Source organism: Xiphophorus couchianus, chromosome 12 (assembly GCF_001444195.1).
Source record: "Xiphophorus couchianus chromosome 12, X_couchianus-1.0, whole genome shotgun sequence".
Classification (NCBI taxonomy): Eukaryota; Metazoa; Chordata; class Actinopteri; order Cyprinodontiformes; family Poeciliidae; genus Xiphophorus; species Xiphophorus couchianus.
In genome coordinates, this window is record NC_040239.1 from 4,821,449 (window position 1) to 4,849,125 (window position 27,677).

Sequence of the window (27,677 nt, forward strand, 5' to 3'; positions counted from 1 at the left end):
TATTTATTTTTCTAAATTATTGTTAGAAGTTTCTTAAAGAAGAGGATTAGAGCCACTGGGAAAAAATAATGAGTTTTCTTCAGAATTTTGACTTTTTCTCAAAATTAACTTTTTGCTCAAAATGTACTTTTTCACATTATTCTGATTTTATTTTGTCAGAATCCTGAGAAAAAAAGTCCGAATTTATTTTCAGCGGCTCTTATCCTCTTCCGTAGTTTCCGAGTCACATCTGCAGATTTTTAAATTCAAAACCAACTTTTTTTTTTTCTATTTTGTTAATATTGTGATTTTAAAAAATACTTTCAAATATTACAGCAAACAACAAATCAGTGAGATTTCAAGAAAAACAACGAGACATAAATTCAGATTAGCATTTTTATTGTTTATATGTAATTTCTGCGCAAATATATGTTGGAGGAAAAAATACAAAGGAAAATAATAAACTATTTGGAAACTGGAAGTTCAGTTCCAACTGTGTTTTCTATCAAGTTTAAGTCAAACTAAATTAGTAATAATAAAATCCTTTGTTAGATTAACTGAACTAAAAAACAAAAGCTCAGGGAGGCGATGTGTGTGCATAGCTTATAACAACCTCCAGAGGGAAAAAAAACTAAAAATATTTAAATAAATGCTTTAAAAGAAAATAAAACGAGGCGGTGATGTAAACCCAAAGAGACTAAACTTTCAGTGGTTCATCCCCAAAACGTGAGAAAAGATAACGGTGTGATTCTTTAGCATGCGACGCTGGACAGACGAGCTGCACTGGAGTGAGGAAACTGAACGGGTCAGATAACGAGGATTAAAACCCAACTTTTCTCTAGAGTATAAGATTTAACGGCTTCAGGGAGACTTGCAAGTCGTTTTTTAAATTCTAAAAATCAGAAGAAGAGAAGAAAACATGAAAAATCTTCACTTGGAAACCTTTAGAAAAGATGGCGGCATTGTTTTGTTGTATGAGCTTTTGAAAAAACATTTTCTCACTTAGAAACGTTACGAGTGTGAGCTTTAAAGAATACTTTGTAACAATAAGAAAACGTGGATTCTAATCCTCAAAACAAACTAAAAGTTAACATTTGTTACCATTTTCAGATAATTTGCAAGAAAAGAAGCGAAGAACCCGAACCCAGCCAGCTGGTCCCGAGAATGATCACTTCCTTTCTGTTTGGAGCCTTCAGTGACACATGTACTCCAGCTTTCCTGTTTCAGTCACGTTTGTTCACGGTAAATCCACGTAAACGACACAGTAAACACGCCGTAGCCCCACCAGGGGGCAGCAAAGAGCTGAACAGAAAATTCTCCAGAGGAGACGTTTCTCTGCAGCTGGACCCAAAGAAAAGCGGTTCGTCCAGCCGGGCAGAACCGATTTCTTCTGGTTAATCCTTCATGGAAACAAAGCAGCGAGTGGAAAAAAAAAACAAACTGAATATTTCTCTCCTCACCATCATGAGCACAAATCCTACAGCTGCTCTCATGATGCTTTTGGCTCATTAGAGAGAAAACTTAAAGGCACAGATTCCCCTGATCGACAGGGAGGAAAACATCCCCGTTTATCCTAAACTTTTAGTTTCACTTTTAGTGTTGGAAGTGGGACACCGAGTCAAAGTATTTTTGATTCTGTTTCAGTGAAACGCTGCTGCTCAGCTTTAAATCTGGAACCCAAACCAGCAGGATTACCAATTAGCAGCGAGGACTTTAGAGGAACGTCACTGACATTTAGGAGAAATCGAAGACGCTGCCGAGTGTTTGAGGCTACAAAGAAACCAGAAATAAATGTAGAGATTCAGGAGAGGTGATTCAAGCCTTTCCCCATTGATTCAAGTAGATGATTAGTAGTAGAGCCATTGTAGACAGAAAAAAGGAGCAACTTTCTGCCAAAAAACTAACATTTTCAAAAAAAAAATTAAAAGAAAATTTCTGAGATCAATCTAAAAATTTCAGAGTTTGAAAGCTGAATTTTTGCTAGAAAAAAACTGAAATTTTGAGACTAATCGCTAGAAAATGTTTGAGCTTATTCTAAAAACTTGTCAGTTTTGTGACAAAAATTTACTCTTTTTTTCTTTTCTACGATGGCCCTGACACTCCGCTGTAGGAAACATAGTGGCAACGTTTCGGCTGCAAGAAAAGCAACAAGGTTTCCTGACCAAAGCGAGGAGAAATCGCTGGAAAAACGCTGAACTGTCAGTTTTAAATCTGCGGATTGAGCTTTTTGTCTGACCTTTGATCGGGTCACAGAGCTGCACTCCTGATTTATTAAACACAAAAAATTAGAGAAAGTTTTCCTGTCGACAGGAAACAAACTATTTTGGTGGCTGTTTTTTTCCTATTCTGTTAAACAGTCGATTGTTCCTCTCTTGACATTTTCTGATCTTATTTATCGTCTTTCAGTTTTAACAACAAGCTGCAGACAAAATGGATGATATCTGAAACCTCTGAACGTCTTCATTGGAAATCCCTGCAACATATTCACACACAGTGAGGAGCATTTTGTGCATTCCCTTCAACATCACAAAGATACAGCTTTAACAGAGCGCAGGCCAACGCTGCAACAAACTGGACATAAAGTGCAAACGGACGTAGGCTTTCCTCTCATGGCGTCAGACCAGCTGAAGCTCCAGTAAAACCAGTGAGACAGCAGGTGGCCGGTTAGTGGCTCTCGATCACCACCGGCTCGTAGCCGCCGGCAGAAACCCTGAAGACAAAAACAGAAACACAAACAGAATGAGAATCTGTGAAGGAGCGGGTTAAAGCCCTGAGGTTTCTGCTGGAGTCAACACTGGGATTTTAAATCAAAAGAGGGAAAGAAAAATATAGAAAATACAGAAAAAACATCCACATTCAACATTTTACAAGTCAGAAATCCATACATTTCTCAGATGTCAGTTAATTTGAATGAGATTTTTTATTATTTTAGTCATTTTATTTATGAATGTATGCATGGCTGGACAAAAGAGCTGACGGACGGACACTTGCATAGTTACGAAACACAAAGAAACCAGAACAACTGAACCTAGAAGTTAAAGAAACTGCCATCAGTTCAGCTTCAGCCGCGCAGCTTCAGCCGCGCCCTCTGCTGGATCTGCTTTCTGGTGGTTGTGAAGTGAAAGAGTGAGGAGTGGAGAGCAGGAAGTGTCACCTGTTTCCCAGTCGGATGCTGCTGAGCGCCGTGGTTCCGTCTCTGCTGACGAACAGGCGCAGGTTGCTGTCTGGAGGCCAGAAACAGACAGAGACCAGCAGGGAAACTGGTATTAGCATATTTCACTGCTGTGGCTTTTCTAAAGCTTTCATTTCTCTCTGATGAGTTTCTGTTGCGTCACTGAAGGCTGCAACCAACATGTTTTACACGTAACGACGCATTTACTACATTTACTACCCTGCTAACGTGTTCAGACACCTGGAGCAGTTTGCTAAAGTAAATACTGAAGTGAAAAGGTCATGAAGTTTATTTTTTATAGTCTTACAATTAAAAACGTTCCATATTTCTGTTAAGAGGCTGCTCATCTAGTTCATACCTTTAGATTATAAAGAAAGTAGTACAGCCTGCTTTATATGTACAATGTAATGAGAGTCATATGCCTGCACAATTTGTTAAAAACCAAATAAATTTAGAAAAAAAAGACATTCCATGTTTAGTGGCCATTTGTACTCAGTTCCCCTTACTTTGATGCCTCTAAATAAAATCCAGTGAAACCAACTCTGGTTTTCATAGAAAAGTGACAAGAGGAAGAACATTTTTGCATAAACCTTTTCCCAATGATTTTCTTGGGATAATTTCCAGATGGTTTTCTCGAGAAAACGAGTTCATCTCAAGAAAAACTTGAAGAATCAGGCTCAACACACATCAATCGTGTCTCGAGATGATCTGGATGAGCATTTGGAGGAATGAATCAGACAACTTATCTGGAAATAAAAAACACTGAGTATATGTAGAAAGTATCCGCTCTGTGCTTTCATACATTTTTAGATTTAAACCTTCCTCACAGAGTTTAAAATCAGAGGTTTTAGTTAAAATGGAGCCATTATTTTATATCTGCAGTCATCCATGCTAAGCCCAGACTGGACTGGATCAAACTGGATGACTTTTGTTTGAGAAGTCTTGCAACAGGCGGAGTTCTGCGGGTTGAAAGTTTGAGTTTCATCAGAGTTGTGACATTTGGCACACGCTCTCGTATCTAAAACCCTCCGGTGATGGTGTGGAAAGATTAAACTGTGTTGCAAACGCTGCTGAAACTCCTCTGAGGCTCCAACCAGAGAAACGCTGCCTCTTTACCTTCGGTGTTGTTGATATCTGCAAAGTTTTGACTTTGGACAATTTTCTCCACGATGTCGTCGGCATTGATGCGGGTGTCGTTGACCCAGGTGGGGTGGCTCTCCACCGAGTCCTGCTTCCTCCTGAAGTACAGAACAAACACCATGAGGCCGCAGCCGCTAGCTAGCTAACTAATTTAGTAATTGAATAAACATTTACTGGAGTATTTAGACACTAAAAAGGGGCATTTGCTGAAAAAACAACACAGAGAATTAATTAAGCCAAAACTGCAAAAAACAAATATACATTTTGAATTTCATAAAAAAAAAACATTAAAAAACAGCTTTGTCTAAATATTTTCTACCCAAAGCTCTTCAAGTGGCATTTTAGCTTCCCCTGGTTCAGATTCTGAAAAAAAATAAAAATAAATCTACTAAGCACCAAATACTTATCAGTTAATCCAAACAATAATCACCAGATCAGCGCTACACTGTATGATGTCAAGTCCAGCTGTTCCACATGTTGATGCTAGGAGTTTTGTTTTTAGCTGCTGAAGCATCTTTAGCTACAAATGATCAAGCGTAATCTAAAGGCGTAATCTAAAGGCATGCCATGTTATTGTATTTTAGACAATAAAAACGGAACTACATTATTTGATAATTTGCATTTTTTAAATGTATTTCTAACATCGTATATGAAGGTTTAAGTGGTTAAATGAAAACTCTGCGGAACGTGCCAATTCTATGCATTACAAAATTAATCGTTAGTTGCAGAACTAATTATGACTATAAACTTCCAGTATTTCGTGCATCTCTGCTTTATAATGCAAATAAATGTCTTTTTATTTAACTGAACCAGGAAAAAAAAAATCTGTTGGAAGACATTTTGGGAGGATTCACGTTCCTCGTCCATCAAAGACGGTTTATTGCAGCGCTTAGGATTCACGATGGGAAAAACGTCCAATAACCAGAGTTAATTAAAATGTTAATCAAGCGTCCCCTTGTTTTATCTGCTTTTAGGACTCTTCTCTGAGTCAGTACCTCAAGGGTCGGTTCGGGGGCAGAACGGGCCGTGGGGGTCGAGGGGGTCTCTCCGGACGTCCAGCATCCTTGTCGCCCTCTGGTGGCGGGTCGGCGGTGAAGCAGAGGCCTCCGGAGGCGCTGCTTCCTGTCGAGGTGTTCCTGCGATGCGTGAGGTCCGACAGGCTGGAGGAGCAGGAGTGCTCGGTGCTGTAGCCTGCAGGACGGCAGAAGCACAACAAATTAGACCAGGAGATTTAAGTTAACGGTTTAAGTTGAGCGGGGTTTATTTTTATGTCCAATATTTTTTTTGTTGGTTTATCAAGACATAATACAAAATTGTTCACATTATAAACATCTTGCATAATGTCTCAAATTTTTTTAGACACGTAAAACACCATAAAAACATTACGGAAAGAAAAAATACATTAAACAAGTGGGAGGAGAGCTGGAATATTTAATCTAAGTTTTTAATTTAGTGACATGGTGGGTTAATTACATTATTCTACACTGATTAAAATTAAATTTTGCTGAATTTTTTTCTACCCTCACAAATGTTCCAACAGCATTAAGACGATATTTTTTATCATCTTTCTCTTTATTTTTCCATCTTCCATACATTTTTCTGTACTTACCTAGTTCTGCATACTTCAACTGAATTCAACAATTTATTTATCAAAACATTTTATGTTTCAGCTTTAAGAATTTTTGAGACATTTGTACTCTAATGCAAATCTCAGATCCGTTGAAACGCACTGAAATTCGTCAGAATTCAGCAAAAACTTTGTCGTCTTTTACAGCGAACAACATCGGCCACTTCAACCTAAATAAGAAAATAAACATTTTATTATCTACAATGCAAGAAAGTAGATAGTTTCCCAGTGAGAGTAATTTCACTTTGTTGTCATTTGTAGCAAAGGATCTGCATCTGCGTTAAATACAACATTACGGTTGTTCAATGTTTGGTGTCATTTCCACTATACAAAGTTTAAAAATTGTATTTAATGTTTAGAAACACAAAAAAGTAGTAAAATAACATTTATTTGTGGATTTTGAAATGGTAATTCAATAATTTGAAACTGATGAGAAATCAAAGATGGAGCGGTATAGTTTACATATTCATAAATATGTAAAAAGGTAAATAAAAGTACTTTGTTTTTAGAAATTCAGTGGTTTTTTAAATAATCCAGACCTTTTACACATTTTCTGCCTTTCAGACTCTACAGGAAGTTTCCAGGTTCTTCAGGAAGTCCAGTATTTAAGAACAGAACCGAGGCATCGGACCTGCTGGTGGGTTTCCTACCTGAGATTTTGCTCTGCTGGCTGGCGTAGCTGGAGTTACGAGAATGACCAGACTGGAAGACTTCTCCTGGACCGGACTGGTTCTGGTTCAGCTCGGAGTCGTCCAGCAGGCCTGAAGGAGCAAACGGATCGGTCAGCTCAGTGTAGGTGGGAACAACAAGCGATCAGCCTCAGGGATGCAGAACCCAGGCTGAGAACCGGCCCGGTTCTACCCAACTCGTTAAAATAATTACTCTGTTCACTATAAAACTTTTAAGTACCGTTTGACTTCAATACAAGAAGGTTTAAATCTTAAACAGAGACAGATTCCTCTTTCTTTTCCACAACAAGCTAAAAATTCTAGTTTTTAACTCCATTTTAAAGGCTTTTATATCCTCTCTGCATCATTTTCAGATTTTAAATAATTTGGGGAAAGAAGCAGAGTTTTTAAATATATTCACTGACCTGACATGCCTAATAAACACAAAAACCTTGTTTAATAAACCTCATCTATATCTATCTATATCTATCTATCTATATATATATACACACACAGTATATGCTAATGCAACCAAATGCTAATCCAAGAGGAAATTTGATCATTAAACTCAAATCCCTTAAAAAATCTCTGCAAGCTAAAATCCTGAGTTAAACATCTAAATCCTGAGAATAAAACAGGTTTTAGATTTAATGTGCAGTTAATAAAAAAGTTTCAGATTAAATACATTCTTTAGTTAAGTTTAGAAGTTGAAAATAATGAAAAGGTTGACGCAGCCACTCAGCCTGCCATGTGTAGGATATTGATGATGCTTTTCTCAACGTAAACAAAACATTTCTGCATCTTCTACCAAAGCTTTGTTTACACCAGGGTTATAATAGTTTTGGATTTTTCATTATAGTTTAGTTTAATTTCTTTGTGACTTTTTGTTTGTCTAGTTGAGTTAATTTAAATTAGTGTTTGGAGTGTGTTTGCTAGTTTTTACTTCAATCAGTCATTGTACAGAAGAACAACAAGTAAAGCCCATCCAAAGACTGAGAGACAAAGATAAGACCTGCATGGACAGGTTCCAGTTTTCATTAGCTACTATTAATTTAAAATTATTTAGTTTTAGATCAGGTTTACTAGTGTTAGTCATAGTTTTTTTCATCCTTCTTACCTTGTAGGTGGAGAATTCAAGAAGGTCAAAGCATTGAGTTGTGATTATGTTTAAATTTATTTCAGAATGAATACTCAAAAGAAGACACAATTTCCTGAAAATGTAGTAAATTATTGATGAACAATAACTGACTCTGCCGTTTTAGCCCAACTTTTGCTTTTTGCTGACGCCATTTTGCAGACGAGCGTTTACGGATTATTATCATGGATTACGGAGTGCCGTAATTTGCCGGCAGCTGATGTCAACTGATCGAAAAGTTAATAAAGAGATTCATAAACACAAAATGAAGGATATTACATCTATAATTTCAGTACGTTTTGGTTTGTTTTATAAATACATGATATAGTTCTAGTTTTTCTCCATTAAACATTTCGGAAATGTTTTCTCAATTTCAGTTTTTGTTACTTTGCTCGCTCAGGTCAACTCTGATGACCTTTGCTTATAGTAACTATGCTTCTTCTCTATTGAACTCCATGTCAGAGTGAAACCCAGCTGTAAACAGTCGTTTCTCTGCTTTGAGGAGCGACTCCCACCCGAGCTGATGATGGAAGGCCGAGGCTTGGAGGCCCGGCCCAAAGAAACCCCTCCAGCTGGCCCAGTTCCCTCGGCCGTCCCCTCCCCCTTGCAGTCCAGCTGCAGGGTGTGTTCCCGTCCGGGGATGGAGATGGACTTTGCTGTGCTTGGAGCGCTGCAGAGGGGAAAAACAAAACAGCTTTATCAGCCTGGAACAGATTAAAGGAGCAGAGGGAGCTGCTGCGCCTCAACAGATACGAAGGAAAAAATTAGTCATTGTTTCAGCACATGCTTCAGATTATACGGGTTTAAAAAGGAAAATCTGATTGTTGCCTTTAAATCCTGAAAAAAGAACCAGAAGAAATATCAGAAAATTGAAATGTCTTCATTTTGCTACACTCCACTCACACTGGATCAGATGTTACTGAGGTGTTCGGCCAGAACAGACCCAGTAAGAACCAGAGCCAGAAACCATTTCTGCTCTTAAATAATTAAAAACATCAACATCTGGACTGATTTGATTCTTTAACTGGATTCACAGGATGACTGATGAATTGGTGCTTCAATCAACAAAATACATTTCTGAGAGAGAAATGAGCAACTTAAGTTTAATTTCAGGTAAATTCTTGTTAGTAACTGTAAAAATAGATATAAAACCATAAAATTTGCAGGTTATTTTCCGCAGGCCGCCTGATGTAATCTGTGATTAGATTAATGAAGGCCGTCAGCAGAACCAACAAGTTCTGTAAATGCTTTAGATACACCTGGAGGGGTAACAGTAGAAATATCACCTAAATGGACTCAATGATTTTAAAATTTTAATTTAAAAAGGTTGCAGAAAGGATTTGTATCATTACTTAGTCTCTTCAGAGAAAAACTGAATTTATGCTCCTACTTACGTTTTGAAGCACGGATCTCCAGAAAGAAGAGTCATTCCAATGATTACCTGTAAGGTGCAAAAACGTAACAAAAGACAACAGTTCAGATAAAGAAACTTCTTCCATTTCACTTTCCTGACTTCATAAAAGTTGTTTTTAAATCATTTTGTCAAGCTAAAATTTATTTTTCTATTCATCAGTTCATGTAGTTTTGTGCTTTTTTGTAGAATAGAAATACGTTTCTTAGCAGAAGACAAAATGGTCTAGTCAAAGAAAGTGAAACTGTAGAATAAACATGAACATGCATTAAGCTCATGTGACTGGACTGGCTTTGAAGCAGAGTGTACTGGTGATCTCTAGGTGGCGCTGCAGAGCCCCAGACTCCTCCCTGAATGGATGGAGACCATCTAACTGCTTCAATACAATTTCTGGTTTTCATCCTACAAAATATTTAGGAAGTTAAACTAATTTTAAAATCTATTAAAGACTAAAATGAACAATACAAACTTTTTCTGACTAATTTTAGATTGGTGCTGAATGATAAAAAAACCAAAACATTTTTTAATGGTAGAAAAACAACTTGGTGATACAGGAAAACCATTTATCTGCCATCATCGGTGGCTATGCTAACTACAGAAATATACCACACAGTCAGAAACAACCAATCAGAGGCAGGAGGAGGGTCTTAGCGCTGTCAATCACTCTCATGCTCACCTCCTATTACAACTAGTTCCATCGATGCTAATGCTAGTTAGTTCTGGGAACACTGGGAGAAGAAAAATAAGCTTGATTTTTTTCATCAATCATCTGCCGTGGGCTAATAATTTTAACAAATATATTAAAAAATTTATAAAAGTTACGTACTGCAGCTTTAACAGACACGTGGTTTAACGCATAAAATCCCAACGAATGTTGCCAAGGCATTTTATCTTTATAATCAGGCGTGTTCAGGCCCTCTAAATAAAAAAACCTTCACATGCCTGGTCTAGAAAACCCGTCCAGACTGAGCTCTTTCATCAGTTTGACATGGTAGAGATTAAACTGGCTCCTGTTCAAACTGGCGACTATAAACGAAGCCGTAATGTTTTATACAGGCTCGGTTTTCATGCCGTCCGTCCGCCATCTTGCCTTCAGGATGGAGTTGTCCTGCCGCGTGTTCTTGGTGTCGTATCCCTCCAGCAGACAGCAGCGCACCGTGGAGCCGGAACCGGCGAACTCGGCCATGTTGAGGTCTGTGAAGCCCAGCTGAGGAGAGGAAGAGAAGTTTGGACTCGGTTAAATCTAGATTCACTAATGGAGGCTTTCGCTGCCATCTATTTTAGACACACGCTGAGAAAACAGGAGAATCCTGTGACACCCAGTGTTTAGCAGCCAGAGTAATTTCACTTTGTTAACAGCAACGCTTCTAGTTTTAGTTTATGGCAGGGAGCGAAAAGAACCACGTCAGTTTATTTTTAACGTTGAAGATGTCTTTAAAAGGTAGAACTTTGTCACTTTTTATGCTAAATCTGGAATTAAGTAGGAACATGTTACTTTCCTGCTCAGACTAAGTGAAGAGACTAATTTCCCTTCAAAGCATTTACAGTGTCTGGTTTGCATAACATAATCTGGTGAGAGCCTGAAGCAGTGAGGACAGCGCCTGTCATGTCGTATTTAATCTGCAGTAGAAGAAGAAAAGCAGCTGTTGGGGTGAGTCACGACTCGATATGTCGCTTCTATATGAAATTTTAAACATTAATAATGAAAAAATAGTGGTTGTGTCAACTTATATTTTGACTCAATTTCAAATTCTTGTTTGAGCGTTAGCAATATCAATAAAATAATCAACTTATTGGATATGAAAAGCCTTTCATTCCTTAAGTGCCAAGTAAATCTAATTAGCATCATACCCACATTATACTAATGTAGCTGCAAAATTCAAATAAATTTCACATCTGATTGACCAAAAAAATCACAAGTAAAGTTTTGGTACAACTGGATGTAAATTTAGGTATTAAGAGATAAAACTGGCTCCTAAAACATATTTAATTATCAGCCTAATTTTACTTATATCGATAGGTTAAAAAAAATTACTAACATCAGCAGATGCTGATGTATCTTGGATTACTAAAAAAATCTCAAGTCTTATAAAAATTTTAATTTCACAGCCCAGTTTTCATCCCGATGATAAAGCCCAATCTGCTCCTCCACCTCACTGTTTTCTGCCGGATAAATCCTGTCCTGTCAAAGTTCTCACGAGCCAAGAATGTGACGCTTGCTGCTCGGTTTAAAACCTCTGACCTCTGAAGTGTAGGTCAGGAGTTTCTAAATTCCAGCGTTGACACAAATACCTCAGATAAGACCCTCATCTGCTCGACCTCAACTTCAACATGCCAGGTGGAATCAGCCTGTTATCCACGCTGCATGTTCTGTTTTTTCCAATCAACTGGGCTAAAGTTGATCGTTCCCATTCTTCGTTCCCCAGGTTTCCCCTTCTTTAGCAGAGCTTCTGTTTTCATAGGTGCAACCTCTAAGGAGGGAAGTGGAGTAAATTTAACTAAAGGAAATCCAAAAGGAGAACGGGCAGAAACAGAGGAAGCGGTTCCTGTCATGCAACATCATCCAGGAATCGGCATGAGTTTAGGTCCAGGCGGGGATCGACCTTGCTGCATTCATGAGACGCGACTCATCTGTTGGGAGGCGTCACGCTCAGAGAGGAGCTGCCAGGATGTTTTCCCAGCTTCCAGGCAAGCGTGAGTCCAAGGCAGAAAGGTTTTTGATTCATGTTAGTACCAAGCAGGAGGTTTAACTCGTGAAAGCGCAGCGAGAAATGCTAATATTTATGTGACATGACAGTAAGGTTTACAGGAGGGGACACGGGCCCATCTGTAACTGTTTCTATGCGTTTATAGAAGGCAGACAGGAACTCTTACCTTTGAATATGCTTTTCCTCCTTTCAGTTCCTGCAGGGAAAACAGGAAGGCAGTAATGAACCCAGGGATTTAGTTCTGATTAAGTCAGCCTCCAATTACAGGCCTTCAATCAAATAGATCAAATGAAAGGCTGAGACCACACACACACACGCACACACACACACGCACACACACACTCTCTCGATTCCTGCTGTGGAGTTTAATGAGCAGGTTGAAAGATTTAGCATCTGCACTAAAGTGTCTCTGAAACATTTGCCTAAATAGATCCAAACCTGCTGTTACCGACTGAAAGTCAACACAATGTTCCAGCAGACCGAGCAGCAGAACATCTACAATAAATTCACAGAGTCAAAACTCCTGTTTCTGACGTAAGCAAGACAGGAACTAAATGAATAAGTAAAAGGATAGAAATGGAGCAAAACAAAGAACAGTGTAGTTAAGTAAATAAGTCAATTTAATAAGTCAGTAAAAAACAAGTGAATATACAAGTAAGGAGGTGAGATGATGAATAAATCAGTAAATAAGGACATAAAATATGAGTACATAAATGGAAGGCTGTATGGATGGATCATAGATATATATATATATATATATATATATATATATATATACAGTATATATACTGTATATATGATGTACAAATCCACAGTACACAGTGTGTAATCTAGCAGGGCTCAGCTAGCTGCCCATAAAATCGTCCCTCACTGACGTGAATCTCCCTCTAAAGTAAAACACCAGGTGAGAAATCGTCTCACTCTTGACGTTGTGGGTCGTACCTTCCTGACGGACACCCTGCAGACGGACGGATCCAGCACCCCGGTGTGAGGGTTGGCGCTCATTTTCGACACAAAGGTGAACCTCTTCCTCCAGCGGACACAGTTCTCATGAACTTCCTCTCTGTCAGAAAGGAAAAAGAACAAAAACGTTTTAGGAACCGTTTTCAGCACATCTCTTCTATCTCTATCAAACAAACACGAACGCTTAAATTCTTCCTGTAATCGCCAACGGGTCAGTGACTCCCCTCTGGGAATAATCAGGAGGTTAACTGGAAAATTAAGCCATGATGGAGCTGAGACCAACAGCTCATAAACATAAAATATAGTTTATTATTTAAAACACTCTAAAAAGTGGAGATTTGTGACCTTGTGACCTTTGTCATGGATCCAGGGTACACTGATTTGTACAACCCTCGTGAGAAAAGCCTGTCAGCGACAGCATTTCATCATGATAGCCAGGAAGTGGTCAATCTGTGTGAAAACAAACCTTCCTGAAAACAACAACCAATCTGATCAGCAGGTCCTGCAAACCGCTGCAGCAGCTCTGGATCCTTACGAGCAGAGTGGAAAATGTGACACGTGGAACAACACGGAAATTTGATTTTCTGCCACCTGATATCTTCAAAGCAAGAACAAAATTAATCTCTGGAAACCTGGTGTTTACTCAGCTTAACCTGAACATTTAAAGCCAAACCAGGAAAAAACGTGTTTTAATTAGCAGTAAGTCTACATGCTTACAGCTGGTCACTAATCCTTTACACAAAGTGAAAAAACACGTTAAAGAAAAACAAAGAGTTGAACAGAACTAAATCAAAACTACAGCAAATGAATGTTATTGATCACATTCTGTAGATTTTGACAGAAAGTTCAAAGGCAAAACAACTAAAATAATAAGATAATTTAATGTCCCTAGAATATTCTATTGAAAACAGTGGAAAACATCCTAATTCTTGATTAAAAATCCTAGGAAAGTGGATGAAAAACGTAAAAATTAAATTACCATTAGTTTATTTATACAGAACCAAGTCACAACTGATAACAACAAATCTGATCTCACATCATTGCACAAGACAAACAGAATCCATTTGGGATCCATAAATCACCAATCACTCAATAACAATCCAATAATATTCAGTGGACCTCGGATATTCATAAGGGTTAAAGAAGGACAGTGGATTATGAATAGCTGAAAATTTCTCTAAAACACTAATAACTTCAAAGATTAAAAAGATAAAGTATAAATGTAAACTAATTTTTGCCAAGAAGACAGTCTGAAATGAAAAATTCTCTCTCAAACTACGTGTCACACAAATTTCCACTGAAGTCGGCTTCATTTGTGGGAGGATGAAAGCTAAAAATCTAAACAGAAACTTCAAATAAATGGGGAACAACATCATACATGCACCTGACAGACTGCAACTTTTAGAATAACTGTAACTATATTCACTCAACAGACAAATGCAATACAAATCCACTGTTTGCATCCCACTGTTTTTAAAGTGTTGTGCTGCATTTCATCTGACTTTTATGTCATTGACGTGAGAGACGCATCATAATTCTACACCAGAAAAATGCGGTAAATTTGGACGTAAACAACGGCTGAAAATTATAATTATGAACTTATAAAAGACGTTTGTGTCATTGAAGCGCATCACACCATAATCCAACCACTCTTGGGTCTGACTTCACATCCAAACAGACTCCTCTGCAGACGCTGCAGTCAGTGCTCTACAAAACGCCGTTACTAGGAGTTGTGATTTCTTTTTCTTAGCTTCCTCCTAGTTGTTATGATGCTGTTGGCTCCCATTGCTGAATAACTTTAAAATCAGGCTATAAACTGCTCCATCTATCAGTACTTTTGTAAACAATGCGCTGCTGTGTGACGTCAATGTTCTTCTTCTGTGCATTTGAGCCGCTTTGGGGACGTAAACGGTTCTCACAGAAGTCTGATTGCTGCTGGGTTTAATTAGTAGTGTGATCAACCATGCATAAAACAACCAGACTTCAGCAAAAATATGGTAACTGAGCATTAAGACGTGCTGAGTGAAACCTCGTCCTGTCGAGGTTCTTCTATTGAAAGTTGTTATGAACAGGCTGAGCTGCTCTGCAGCAGCAGCTGCTCTAAACACGCCCTTCCCCCTTCAAGTTATTCATTATCCCCAAAGCTCTCCAACAACAAGCACTGATTTTTACCTCCTCATTTCTGCTCTTCCCTCACTTTTTTAACCAGTCATGCATCACAGCTGAATCATGAGCCACATTTAAATGCCTTAGATTTTATAAGAGCAGATCTGTCAATCAGAAGAGGAGATTTTACTCATAAAAACCGTTTTGCACGTCTGGTTTTTACGTTACAGACGGTTCATTGCAGAACTTGACTTGAGGAAATGTACTCCAGGTTATTGTCATCTCAGCCTGCCAGAGGAAGGAAACGTAATCATGATAGGATGCAGGCTTATTTTTGTCTTTCAGTTCTTTTAATTGTTTTCTGGAGCTGTGGTTCTCTAAGAGCACATGCTTTTGTCATTTATAAAAAGATCCATGAGATTTTTTAATCTTCATTTTTAAATGAAACGAACTAAAGTCTGGGTATACACAAATTAAAACCAAAATAAGCCCCAAAACAAAAGCTCAAATCTAAAACAGGCCTGTTAAGATACAAGGACGTGTAATTTCCCTCATTTAGGAGGCTGTTTGATGATCCGTTGTTCCCGGGAAAGAAGCGAGTTTCTGAGAAGTTAAAACCCAACAGCACACACACACGCGCGTGCACACACTCCCAGGTCTTATCAGGACCCCACGCTTTCGCTCCTCCGCATCGTGTACGCCAGAGCGTTCCCGAAACACATTCCTCAGTCCAGATGGCTTTGTTCAGGCTCCATGGAAACCTCACGCTGAAATCCATCGACGAGCTGCCAGCAGCTCTGAGGAAGAGGAGGAGACCCTTCACACCGACCCTTTATTTTTCAGCTGTTTGCCACCCTTAATTCTGCTCTCTGCTTTTAACATCAGAGTAGATTGTGGTGAAACATTTACCAGCAGTTGTGCAGTCAGAGGTTTAAGGTGAATCTGGCCTAGGATGTCAATGGTTAAAGTTGACCTACTATGCTTCTTTGAACAGGCTGGGAAACATCTATGGGTTATACCGAATATGTTCGCTACATTTTTTGCACAATAATTATTCTTGGAAAATCAGATTTTTGTCTGATCAGATCAGAATGAGCTGTTTAAGGGCCTCTTGTTACTTTAAATCCAAATCAGCTGCTGCTGACCACACCCCCAACTCAACATTTACACTCACATGTGAAAATGGCTGCAAGCATATAGGCAATCGTACAACTGTAAATCTTTGACAAGCAGAAGTGGAGCCTCCTGCACAACAAACAAGAATGCAGCAAGTGGTTTCTAAATGGCAAGTCAATAGCAAAACACTCGTCTTTTCCAGCAGCCATTGTACACCGAATGCAGTGGTAAAACCAGCTGACCAAATGTTCTGGGGCTCTGCTGGGTTGCTAGGTTATGGCGGAGCTCTGCTGGGATTGCTAGATAACGGGCAGTGCTTGCTGACTTGTGATGTTACATTCAGAAGGTTTTTGAAGTGGCTCATTTTTCACACACCATAAAACATTAACTTGTTGCCAAAAGCAGTCTGGATGTATATTTTAAGCTCTTGGTTTGTTTTTAGAAGCAGTAGAATCCCAAATGGAAGTACAAAAATGTGTGAAATGTAAATTTTGCATGATAGAACAGCTAATGGTTGTTGTGGAGACTTGGTGTCTCCAAGATGCTCTAGTTCCTCCACAATGCACTTCTGAGACTTGTTTTAGCTGCCTTACTCACCCCCAACTGTGTGGTGCCAAGTTAAATATGACCCCTTGTCCAGTTAGTGTCAACTGACTAAAAGAAACTGACCTCTGTGTCACACCATATTTATACCCCTGGGAAACAAGAAGTCATGTTTAACCAGTCTGTAGTTCCTAGAAACTCAGATTAACTTTAAAAAAAGTAAATTATGAAATCAGTTACTGTGCCAACAGAAATTCAGCTGATGCTTTCCCCCCAGAAACTAAACAAAACACACTACAGCTTGAATTATTCAAACATTTTCTTGTGAAATTATACTACCGCAATAAAAGCTTTTTAACATATCTACACCAAGAATAATAAAATGTAGCTGCATGTTTAGCTTCTTGTACACCATAAAGTGTATTAATTCAAATACCAGAAACACCGGCGCTACTGGAGCAGATTTAAAAATACGACGCAAATTTCTCAGTGAAATGAAACGAATGCAACACCTAATGTGTCGTTTCTTTTTTCAGTTTCTACAGTTTTCTCCATCATCGCAGATTCAGACAAATTCTTAAAGATTATTACTTTCTCCTCTGATTATGTTGATTCACTTAACTCTTGATACCAAAGTTATGAGAAGTTATTTAAATTTTTCTGGCTAGAAAACGGCAGCGAATGAATGAGCAGTTCTGCACTGAACTAGTTATGTTGCTTTGACTGTAAGAAGAGATAAAATTTTAAATTGGCAGATTTAAATCCAGGCTTTTCCTCTCACGGTTGTCTTTATGTTGACTGTGGGGTTAATCACTGAGGAAGAGGATGAGGGAGGACTTCCTCAGTCCGTCATGAATATATGGAAATGGAAATTCCCTTCAATGAGTAATACAGGAAAGCAAATCAGAACTGCAGCAGTGAGTGAGCTCTAACTCATCAAAACGAAAATATTTACAGAGGCAAATTTACCTGAAAGCACAAAACAAAATGATTTGAGGCAAGTGTTTATTTTGAGAGCTAACACGATAATAGCAATGTTGGAAGAATGGTGAAGAAGGACGAGGTCTGACATGCAACTAATTTATTTTGTAAAGAATTTTTTGGCTTTTGCTGAACCGAAATTAGTCAGGAAGTGGTGGGAGAGACAAGGATTAGGATTAAGGCTTCTACTGATCCACCCAGAGCCCAAACATGCAGCTACAAACCCTGAATTTTACAGAAAAACTTTAGGAAACAAAGTCTTGTCTGTCCCTTCATGGTGGCTTAACTGCTAGTTTGTTCTCTCTCCTAGTCTCCCGAATGGCATTTTGTTTTGTTGGTTGTTATTTTCTGATCTTTGTGTGATTCATGGAAATCATGACAGCAACTTAAATTAGTTTCTGCATCTTCTGTCAGAACGGCAGGCACCATGGAGACCCACGTTAATATAAACTCCTTCCTGGAAAAGCTTTAGTGAGGAAAATCTTCACCAGTGGCATAGTTCAAAAATATGAGGGATGCAAGTTCACTAATAAGGAGCTGAGCAACTTTGACTGGGTCTCTCGCTAAAAATCGAATACAAAACGTACTGCCTGAAAAAGCATTATAAATTTAAACAAACTGAATAATCTCCATTTGAATGATTTATAATTTTTTCTCTTTTCTTTCTTTTTCACCAAAAATTGGATGACAAAAGTCTTCAGTTTGACGCTTTGGTCTCAACCAGCTCCATTTCCCAAAAAACAACTTTGCTTACAGAAACTTCATAAATCATTTTATTTGTCGTTTCTGTCGTTTTGTCTATTTATTTTGGACATTTGGCATGTCTTTCAGGTCCAGTGGTAAATGTTCATTAGAATTTAAAGTTTATTGATCATTGAGGATGCGTTCTTGCATTACTATACCATTACCGTTATATTACTTGAAAATGTTGTCAAAACAACAATATTATCGCTTATCACAATTAATCATCCAGCAAAATGTGTTTCCATGACAGGCCTATATCTGCATCCACCACTTACGCTTGCAGACCAGATTTGCTCATTTCTAGAACTGATGTTGGGGCCGCCCAAAATCCTTCAGTGGGCCACAAATGGACCCGGGCCACATTTTGGACACCCCTGAGTTCCCGGATTCATGTTTATTTTGACCTCCCTGACACCAAACATCTTTAATCTGGACCGACAGGCTTTGGTAAATAGGTCTGTGCTCCATCTATCAGAGGTTTGCTTCATTTGAACCAGGAGGAAAAAGTCTAAAACCAACAGAATATTCAACAGAAATGAACTCTCTTCCCTCTGATCAGCCTGAAAAAGATAAACTAAACCCCGTCCTGAATGAGCGATAAGTAAACATGCTGTCCGTGACGACTGATGGCCCCAAGTTGGACCCCAGCATGTGATGACTCATCATGTCAGCAGCCAGGCGGTATGGGATCCTTATCTACCATCCTGGCTGCTTTGGAAGGCCGCGGCTGGGTCGGGTCGCGTTGGGAGCTCAGATAAACGACCCGAGAGCAGAGCGCAGAGATCCCGCAGTGGGGATGGTGACGTCAGGACGGGAGAGGAGTCAGGATGTTCCCAAACGTTACAGGGTGAACCACTGAACGCAACACTCCTTTCAGACTTAGTGGCCATCGCTGGGCCAGTCAGGATGACAAATTTAGCTCACCGAGAAATTGTCTCAAAAAATTGTGATAAACAATAATATTGTTGTTTAGATTTTTGCCACTGTGCTTCATGACAGCTTAAAAATAAAAAAGTGTGGAGTGAAAAGGGTGGATAAAAGAGGAAAGAAAACTTGCCACTAGTTTGGCAGTATTCCAAATATTTAAAACAGAAAATTAATGAGTAATTATCTATACGTTTTTCAGCCATTTTGTCCAGCTCTAGGTTTTGCACACATCTGAGATGGGAATGCAGCTAGTCTGATGAATAAAAGAGAGACCATCTAAAGTTTTTCCATCTCATCAGAACCTAAATCAAGATTTTGAGGTTTCTTCAGAGGAAGCGTCTCCTACGTTTCATCCAAAGCAGAAATACAAACACGGAGAGGAGCAGTATTAACAATCAGTTTCCCTGGGAAGCTGCAGTGTGGAAGGAAGTCCATTTTGATTACCTGCTCAGGCACCAGCCGGGTCCAGTCCAAAACAACCCGCTCACCTTCCCTCACGTCCCATCAAAACACTAACAACTGGAAAAGTCTGATGAAAACAGGAAACAGCTGCTGAAAAAGCGGATCGTCCCGGTTGATCCCTGACAAACTCTCGCTCCCTTTCTGGGATCCTTCCTGCTTTTCATTATGAGCCCCATTCCTCGTCTCACAGGACTAAAGCACAAACTCGATTATGTCTGGAGACTTTGGAAAAAGTGATTCTTTTTTCCTGCAATCTAACACTGCAAGGGACAAAAGACCTCCAGGGATGGCTTCCTGATTGTTTCCACTGACTCACTAAAACAGGATTGAAACCTCAGAAATGTTGTGCCAAACCTCCAAAACTTAAAAAGGTACAGAGTTGATCCATTGAGGTTCATACAAAGACTCTAAAGAACACAAACTGATTAATTTTTCTTACTGTATTATGACAAAAAAAGACAAAATGTCAGCTTTTTATAAATACCATTGGTAGAAGCTCACATCCAACAAGACCAAAACCTTCCCCACTGTGTTTTGCAGATGGAGGGGAAGAGACGCTTTAAATTTTCCCAAAAGGTCAACAGTAGACGGTCCGGACACTGTGCCAACTCCACCCAGAAGTTCACTACACTGCTGAGGCTCCTAAGAAGCACATCCTGAACGAGCTGCCGGGAAACAAACCCGACAAACGTAACCGGAAAGCAACCCACAACTGGAGCAGCAACTTAAAAATAATAAATTCAATGTTAATTTACTTGAATACTAATATTGTAAAACTTCCAACATTTCAAATCAACAACATTGGAAATACTCACATTACCTAAAAACCGCTCCGACTCAGGGAGCTGATACCTTCTGGGAAAGAACCCAGCCATATGTCTTTATTTCATATCAGCATAAAAAAACAAGATTTTTACAGCCCTGATCCACTACTTTATTAAAATACCTTTTGGTTTGATGCTACCATTCAGTCTGCTTTTGTCAGAGTCCATCATCATTATTTGGTCGATCCACCTTGCAAAGTTTCTCCAATTCAACATCTTATCCACATTCTTCTTCAAGTGACCCAACAGATTTTCTGTTAGACTTATTTCTGGCTCGGCCATTCCAAACCTTTTATTTTGTTGCAGATTTAGAAGTCTACTTGGAGTCATGGTGCTGCTGAAAAATTTAATCCATCTTCAACTTTCTAGAAAACACTCATTTGGTTTGGATCAAAACCAAATGTTATTTCCTCCACATTGAAAAAAATGCCCAAATAATGATAAGTCTTCACTGAAGTATTTCATGAAGAATACTGTGCATTTTTTGGTAGACTTCTCCTGACTGGGACCTTGGTACAATAAGATCTTTTTAGATTTTTGCATCTCTCTGCCATCTCTGACTGAAGGATTCGGTTGTTTTTCGCAGTAGATACTGCACATAAAATATGGGAAACAAGTTTTAGGATGATTTTATTGACGGTTAGCCTTTACGCCACAAAAAAGACAGACTTTTAAATTTGGGTGAACACACTTCTGAGATCTTCACTTTCTGTGCTCACCCTCTTAAAACTCAACCGTTCCCTCTCCTAAGCATTCCAACATTCCTGTTCTTTATAAAACTTCATCAATAAAAAATCCTTGGCTCTTATTTCGTCTCCACATCAAACACGATAAACCCCGATCCAGAGAAAAATACCTCCCATAGCCAAGCTGAGCCGCACATTACTGTTCAGTGTTGAGATGTAAAGAATCAACAAGAATAAAAAGCCAAGCTATAAAATGTTCGAAATGTAACATTCAATGTGTGACAAATAGAAAAGCAGTGCTGACAATGGAAAGACGCTGTCACAGCAGAGCCCAATTTCTGCCAAATCAAGATGGAGGCCATCTGTTTTTAAAGCTGCACACAATGAAAACACATTTTCAGCTGGGCAACGTGCCCGTCTGGATGCAACGGACTCCTTCCTGTGTTGATAAATGTCTGATAACTTCAGTTTTAAAATGTTTTCCATGCGGAGCAAAATCTACTTTCAAATTCTTTTAACTCAACAGACCAAAAAGATGGAAGAGGGTTCAGTTAAGAATATGGAGCAGAGACGTCAACATTCAATACGCAGTACGACAAAATGAAAACTTGGATAAAGTCACAATTGTTTCCCCCACATCTAAAGATGAACCTTTTCACAGTTAAACTTATTGAAACTTCATGTTCTGATGGAGTACAATATTTTGCAATTTATGTACAAAGTGCATAAAAACTTTTACCAAGCAAAATTCAAAATAGATTTGTACAGAGAAAAGGAAATACAACTTACAAGGAACTGAAATTTAAAAAAATAATAATAAATTTGATTCACAACACAATGATTGATATTAAAGGTGTCAGTTTATGGAACAATCTTGAAAGTGAGATAAAATATCCTAAATCTCTGCTTTTAAATGAAAATTTAAAATGATTATGATGAAGCAATGTTTCGATAAATGAGCTGATGTTTTGTTGTGTATTTGAAATATGTTTGTAATGATCTAAGTTGAATAGCTAATTTTATTTTTATGTTAATAAGGGGCAGATATTAGTTTAGACTTCTCTCTGCTCTTTTTCATTCATTATTTCTTTTAGTAGTTACATGAACTTCTCATATTTATTAATGAGTGAATGAAATAAAAAAAAATCTAATTAAATCTGAGAACAAACTGACTTTTTGTTTAACCAGTGAACCTGGCGCAAGCTAAGCTTAATACCACCAGCACATGTTAATGCAATTTAATTACCAAATACTTCATTTATTCCAAAGGGAAATTAAACATTGTCAGAACTAATATCCTCCAGGTATCTTCAAAGAGTCGTTGTAGATCGTGATGGATGGAAGAGTTGATTTGAACTTCTTCCTCCTTTCTCTGCTTTTTGGTGGCATTATCTGAGCTTATGAGATGCTAATCAGCTGCAACCAGGTGTAAAAGAAACCCTTGTTGCCATGGTTACTGTCTGAAAGTGCAAAAATAAATAAAAGAGCAGAACCCCTTACAGCTGCACAAAATCCAAAACCAGAGGGAATAATTGACCTAAAAAGCAATGCCTCATGAACAGAAGTCTATAAAAAGATTAAATCTGAATGCAACAAAGGAGTCGGTTTTCTACCCATACGACAAGGCAGATTTAAAGAGCAGCAAAAGCAAACGAGGTGGATTAGCAGTGTTTGTCAACAACTGATGGTGTCATCCAGGACATATTGCTGAGACATATCACCTCCAGTGCTCAGAAATTGACATGTTAGTATGTCATGGCAGTCAAGAGACAGAGATCCTTCCTGTCACAATAGAACCCCACAGCATTCTGGGAGATGTAGGCAGAGGTAAGGCTCAACCTCTAACTACCAGCTAAGCCAGGTTGGTGGAATCAACTCACTTTTTGGTTACCTAGCAACTCACTTACTCTTTGGTTACCTAGCAACAACCTGTTGAGTAATTGGTGCAGCAGCAGTTTAAGGTTTTGCCGCTGTTGATTATAACTGCTTAAAAATAAAAAAAGAAATGGCATGGAGCGAAGACTTTGGGAAAAAACAGGAACGATCGTGTCACTAGTTTGGTAGTATTTCAGATATATAAAAGAAAAGCTAATCAATTATTGATATTGACTGATATGAAAGGCTTATATTGTGATATGTCTGTCAGCGGCGCTAGATTGATTTATTTCTGTTTCATGTATAAATGTTACAGATGTACAACAATGTTTCAGGCCATAAAGGGAAACAAATTTTCAGAAGCACTTTCCTGCTCCGATCACTTAAAGTGAGAACCAAAATCAGATTATTACTCCTTTATGTACCATCCACAGATACAACAGGAGATTCACAGATTCTTTACACTGACTTATTGCTCATTTCCTCAGAGCTCTGGCAAAGATACAAATATTAAAAACCAATGAGGAAGAGTGCGGTTGGATTATCTGGAGTGTTTTCCTGCAGCAGCTGCGTTATCTGAAGTGAGTGGCACTGATGGCTGAGATCAGAGGAGCCAAACAAAACTTTCCCTGAGAACCAGTCAGTCACATTCCCAACATGTGACCCTCTTTCATAGCCCGGTCGATCGCCGGTCCCGATTCGCGACCCACGGCAAGAACAAGGCCCGTCGTACAAAGACCACGTTTGTCAGATCAGTGACATAACCCTAATCTACGTACGAGCCTCCCTGTGCCGTCCCTCGCTCCTCTGAGAGCGCCTTGTTTTCCGAAGCAGAGATGATAACGGAGACGGGAGGGCGGGAAATCAGAGCCGTTACATAACCAGGAGAAAGGAGGACGACTTCTGACACCACATGCACAGACGCAGTTTGGTTGGGTGGAAAAAGATGTGAAGTTATTCGAAGAGCTGATGAAACTGCAGCTTCTGGTGGTAAATATTTAAGCCAGATTTAGTCTCTGAAACCAGCCAACACATGACATGAAAATCTGAAATTTAATTGATTCATTTTCTCTTGGTTTACACAATATAAGCAATATTGATAATTGTCTATAATAATCATTGATTTGTTTTTGTTTTAAATATGTGAAATACTACCAAGTTAGTGGCATGACCTCCTGTTTTATCCAGTTTTTACTTTTTATTTCCACTGATTGGGCATAAAATAAAAACGAGTTTGACATTGACACTTCTGCAGCTTGAAGTTGTTTGGGACGATGGTTTACGGATTTTATAACTGTGCTTGTGCTTCCTGAGGAGCCAGACTGCAAACATTAAACAGTCTCCAGTGCATCAGTCTGTCACTTTATCAGTGAAAAGATGCAGAGCAAACATATTTCCAGGCAATAAATCCGATATCGGGAATCAAAGGCGAGGACCTTTGATGTTGGGAACTTGTCAGAGGAAGATCTGAATCGGCCAGCTGAGAGTCATCTTCCCAATCTGGCTAATCTCAGTGGAGGTTAAAAGCTTGTAAACACAGATCTTATGAGCCGAGTTTAGCTGAGTTTAGTCTGGACGATCATGAAAGGTTCCAGCGCAGAGACTCAGAGAAGTGGCTTAACGTGGCTACACCCTGCGATTAAACATGACTCAAAAGGTAAATGTTCTCCGATTGACGGCCTGAGCTGCAGAAACTCAACAATCTGCAAACAAAACTCAAACTGAGCTTTTAGAGGAAGGAAGAAAACTTAAAACCAGACAATCCTGCAGCTAGTGTCACCTTTTTGATAACAACTCGGTGTCTGTATTCTTGGATAATATTAATAAGAAACAAACAATGCAGCTTTTCTCACTTTATTGTCACCCCTATAAGCTTCAGTTTCTATTGCAGTGGCCTAATTTCACTGAAAATTTAAGAAGATTCAAAAGCTTGATTATTTATATTGTGTTTTTTTAACAAAATAATTTTTGGCAAAACTGATCATTCTTATAAGGCATTTTTACATGCATGTTTTACTTTTTCAAGTTGATTAGTGACTAGTCATTTTTAAATGACTAAATATGACATTTTCCTGTTTTAGCCACTCTTCAGAGGGGAAAAAACAAGAAACCATGTCTTTCAAGACTTTCTTCTGCTGATTACAAGTGAGGAAAGGACCACAAGAAGAAAAGAAAAAAAAACAACTTGAGTAAACGTAAATATACACACAATCACAGCAGTAATTAAAAAAACCTGGAACTGTGATGAAAAAGGCTGGATGAGGATCCACATTTATCTTGCCACCACAAAATGAACAGGATGGTAAAGAAGATATAATTCTCTGCTACAAATGGCAACAAATTTCATTTTTGGCTCAACATATAATTTGTAAAGAAGTCTCAGGAGATTGAGAAAAAACATGTTCGCCCCTTTGTGATTTCTTTGCTTCAGATCAAACAAAGGTAAATATTAGACCGAAGAAAAGTATGTTAAATGTGTGATCACTAACTAACCCTAATAACTAGTTGGGCCAAAGTTTGCAGCGTTTTTGTTTGTAACTATTTTCTTAGGAGCAACAGCAAAATATTTAATAAATAGACAAGGACATCATAACAGTACTAGCAAGCTAGGAACTGAGAACTGTGCTTGCCAACGACTCATGTTGTTGAACCAGAACATGTTACTGTAATATTACCGTTTGAAAAGATTTATTTTTACTTATTTTAAATAGTCTATTGATTTTTTTTTTTTTTTTTACATTTTATACTATTATCCTACTCAGTTGCACATTCCTTTGGAACAAAGTGCACCATTTTGGATAACTGCAGTATTTTATGTTGTATTTTTGTACAGTATGTTATTCTTAACTTAGTTTTTTAATATATACATTTATACTTTCAGTTTTTTGTGAATCTACATGCCTCGATTCTCTCACTTTGTTCTTGTTACACCTGAATTTCCCCAGTGTAGGACAAAAAAAAAGATATTTCTATTCTGAAATATAATCTCTGCTCCCAGATATTTATCTGTTCGCATGCAACATCAGTCTTCAATAATAAGCCTCTTCAGACTCGCTGCATGACAGACTGCTACAGGAGATCATCACCAAGGTACTTGATTGAGTTAACTTTTGCTTCGGATAAATAAAGCATTGTTTAATTAAATTGAATGTCAATGCAGAGGTTAAGTTGGCCCAGCAGCCTATATGCGAACTCTTATGAAGTTTCCAGAACAAAAAAGACAAAATAAACTGATTAGGGGAGACATTTCAATAATTAAAAAAAAACTCAAAGCAGGTGTGTATAATTCACAGAATTCCTCCAAAAATTAATTAAAACTAAATCTGAAAGTGTAACATGACTTTTAAATGCTATTATTTAAGCAATTAAAAGCCATTTTGCAGCTTTATTCTGACTGTTTTTTGTACCTGGAAGAAGTGGCGACAAAGTCTCCGTCCAGCAGCCGCAGTTTGCAGAACAGAACCCCGTTGACAAAAGGCACAGCGGTCAGCTCCTCCAGGGTCAGCTGGGTCTGAAACTTGAATTTCTTCTTTTTCACGAAGAACGCCATGATTTCACGGCGTAAACTCGCTTAAAACCGACGACTAACCGAACCGCTGGTAAAAACAGACGAAGCTAAAAACAAATCGCTGACGCTTTTAAAGGGATTTTGCAGGCGAACTCCGCTGTTTCTTCTCGTTCAGACGGGATTCAGCGCTTAAATCTGGAAACAAATCAAGTCAAACTGTTAATAACGGTTTACGGACACGGAGGAAACGTTCGTGAAGGTGAGGGAGGGGAAAAACTCACCTAGATTCATCTCGACCTCTGTGAAAACCACCAGCAGAAGGTCGACAACATTGAAATGTCAGAAAAGAAGACCCAGTCCGCCTTTCTTTGCGGTTCCGAAGACAACTTTGCTGTTAGCTGCAGCATCAATTAAACTGACAGCGGGTGCTATCTAACTTCCGGTTGGAATCTTTCAGAATAAAGGCTCAAAAGCTCAAATAGCTCGGTTATTCTCAACATAACCAACCACCAAAACACCGTATGTGTTGCTGAATCTGAGATAAGTAACATTTAAACTTTATAACCGAGTTTTACTTGCTTAAATATTTTAATGTTAACTTTTTTGTTTTTTGCTTAAATATCAATGGCCTCTTTTCCGGTTTATTTTTGCTAATTTGACGAGACATGCTGCAAGTAGAATTGTAAGTGAAACAGCGCCGCTGTGCGGCCAGATATTCCCAGGACTAAGAAAAACGCTTATTAAATCCATTATTTTTGTATATATTCTACATGGAGTGGGAATACTAGCTAAAAATTGTGCTCAAGTAAGAGTAGCATTATTTTAATATATTTTTACTCTAGTAGAATTAGGAAGTAGTCATTAAGTTTGGAGCATGAATCTCCTTCTTATCATGACACCAAATCATCATCAGATTCAGTTGAGTACTTTGACTACAACACTAAAATTCTTGATTTTCTTTTATTTATTTAGCACTATTGCATTACAACAAGAGGGTCCTGAGGTCTTTCTGTATGGACTTTGTATGTTTTCCCAAAGCATTGTGGGATCTTTCCAGGTATCGCAGCTTGCCCCCAATGCCAACAAAACATGACTGTTGGGC

At 38.5% G+C, this 27,677-nt stretch overlaps 1 protein-coding gene across 1 annotated transcript; it reads right to left on the bottom strand.

The window, feature by feature from the left end:
* Positions 1-361: 361 nt before the first annotated feature.
* On the bottom strand, positions 362-27,026 carry eeig1a (estrogen-induced osteoclastogenesis regulator 1a). The gene is made up of 12 exons (XM_028033659.1): positions 26,857-27,026; positions 26,475-26,770; positions 12,783-12,903; positions 12,007-12,036; positions 10,223-10,339; positions 9,116-9,162; positions 8,237-8,391; positions 6,569-6,679; positions 5,287-5,482; positions 4,268-4,389; positions 3,134-3,203; positions 362-2,689 (listed from the first exon to the last, which is right to left on the bottom strand). The coding sequence occupies exons 2-12, from the start codon at positions 26,615-26,617 to the stop codon at positions 2,644-2,646; spliced, it is 1,158 nt and encodes a 385-aa protein (XP_027889460.1). The 5' UTR covers positions 26,618-26,770; positions 26,857-27,026; the 3' UTR covers positions 362-2,643.
* Between the last annotated feature and the right edge of the window lie 651 nt (positions 27,027-27,677).

Coding starts and splice junctions, on each gene's coding strand:
- eeig1a (XM_028033659.1), bottom strand. CDS start 26,617: ATGGCGTTCTTCGTGAAAAAGAAGAAATTCAAGTTTCAGACCCAGCTG. Junction 12,904..26,474: donor TTTGTCGCCACTTCTTCCAG/GTACAAAAAACA, acceptor CCTTTCTGACAG/AGAGGAAGTTCATGAGAACT. Junction 5,483..6,568: donor CCAGCAGAGCAAAATCTCAG/GTAGGAAACCCA, acceptor GCCGTCCTGCAG/GCTACAGCACCGAGCACTCC.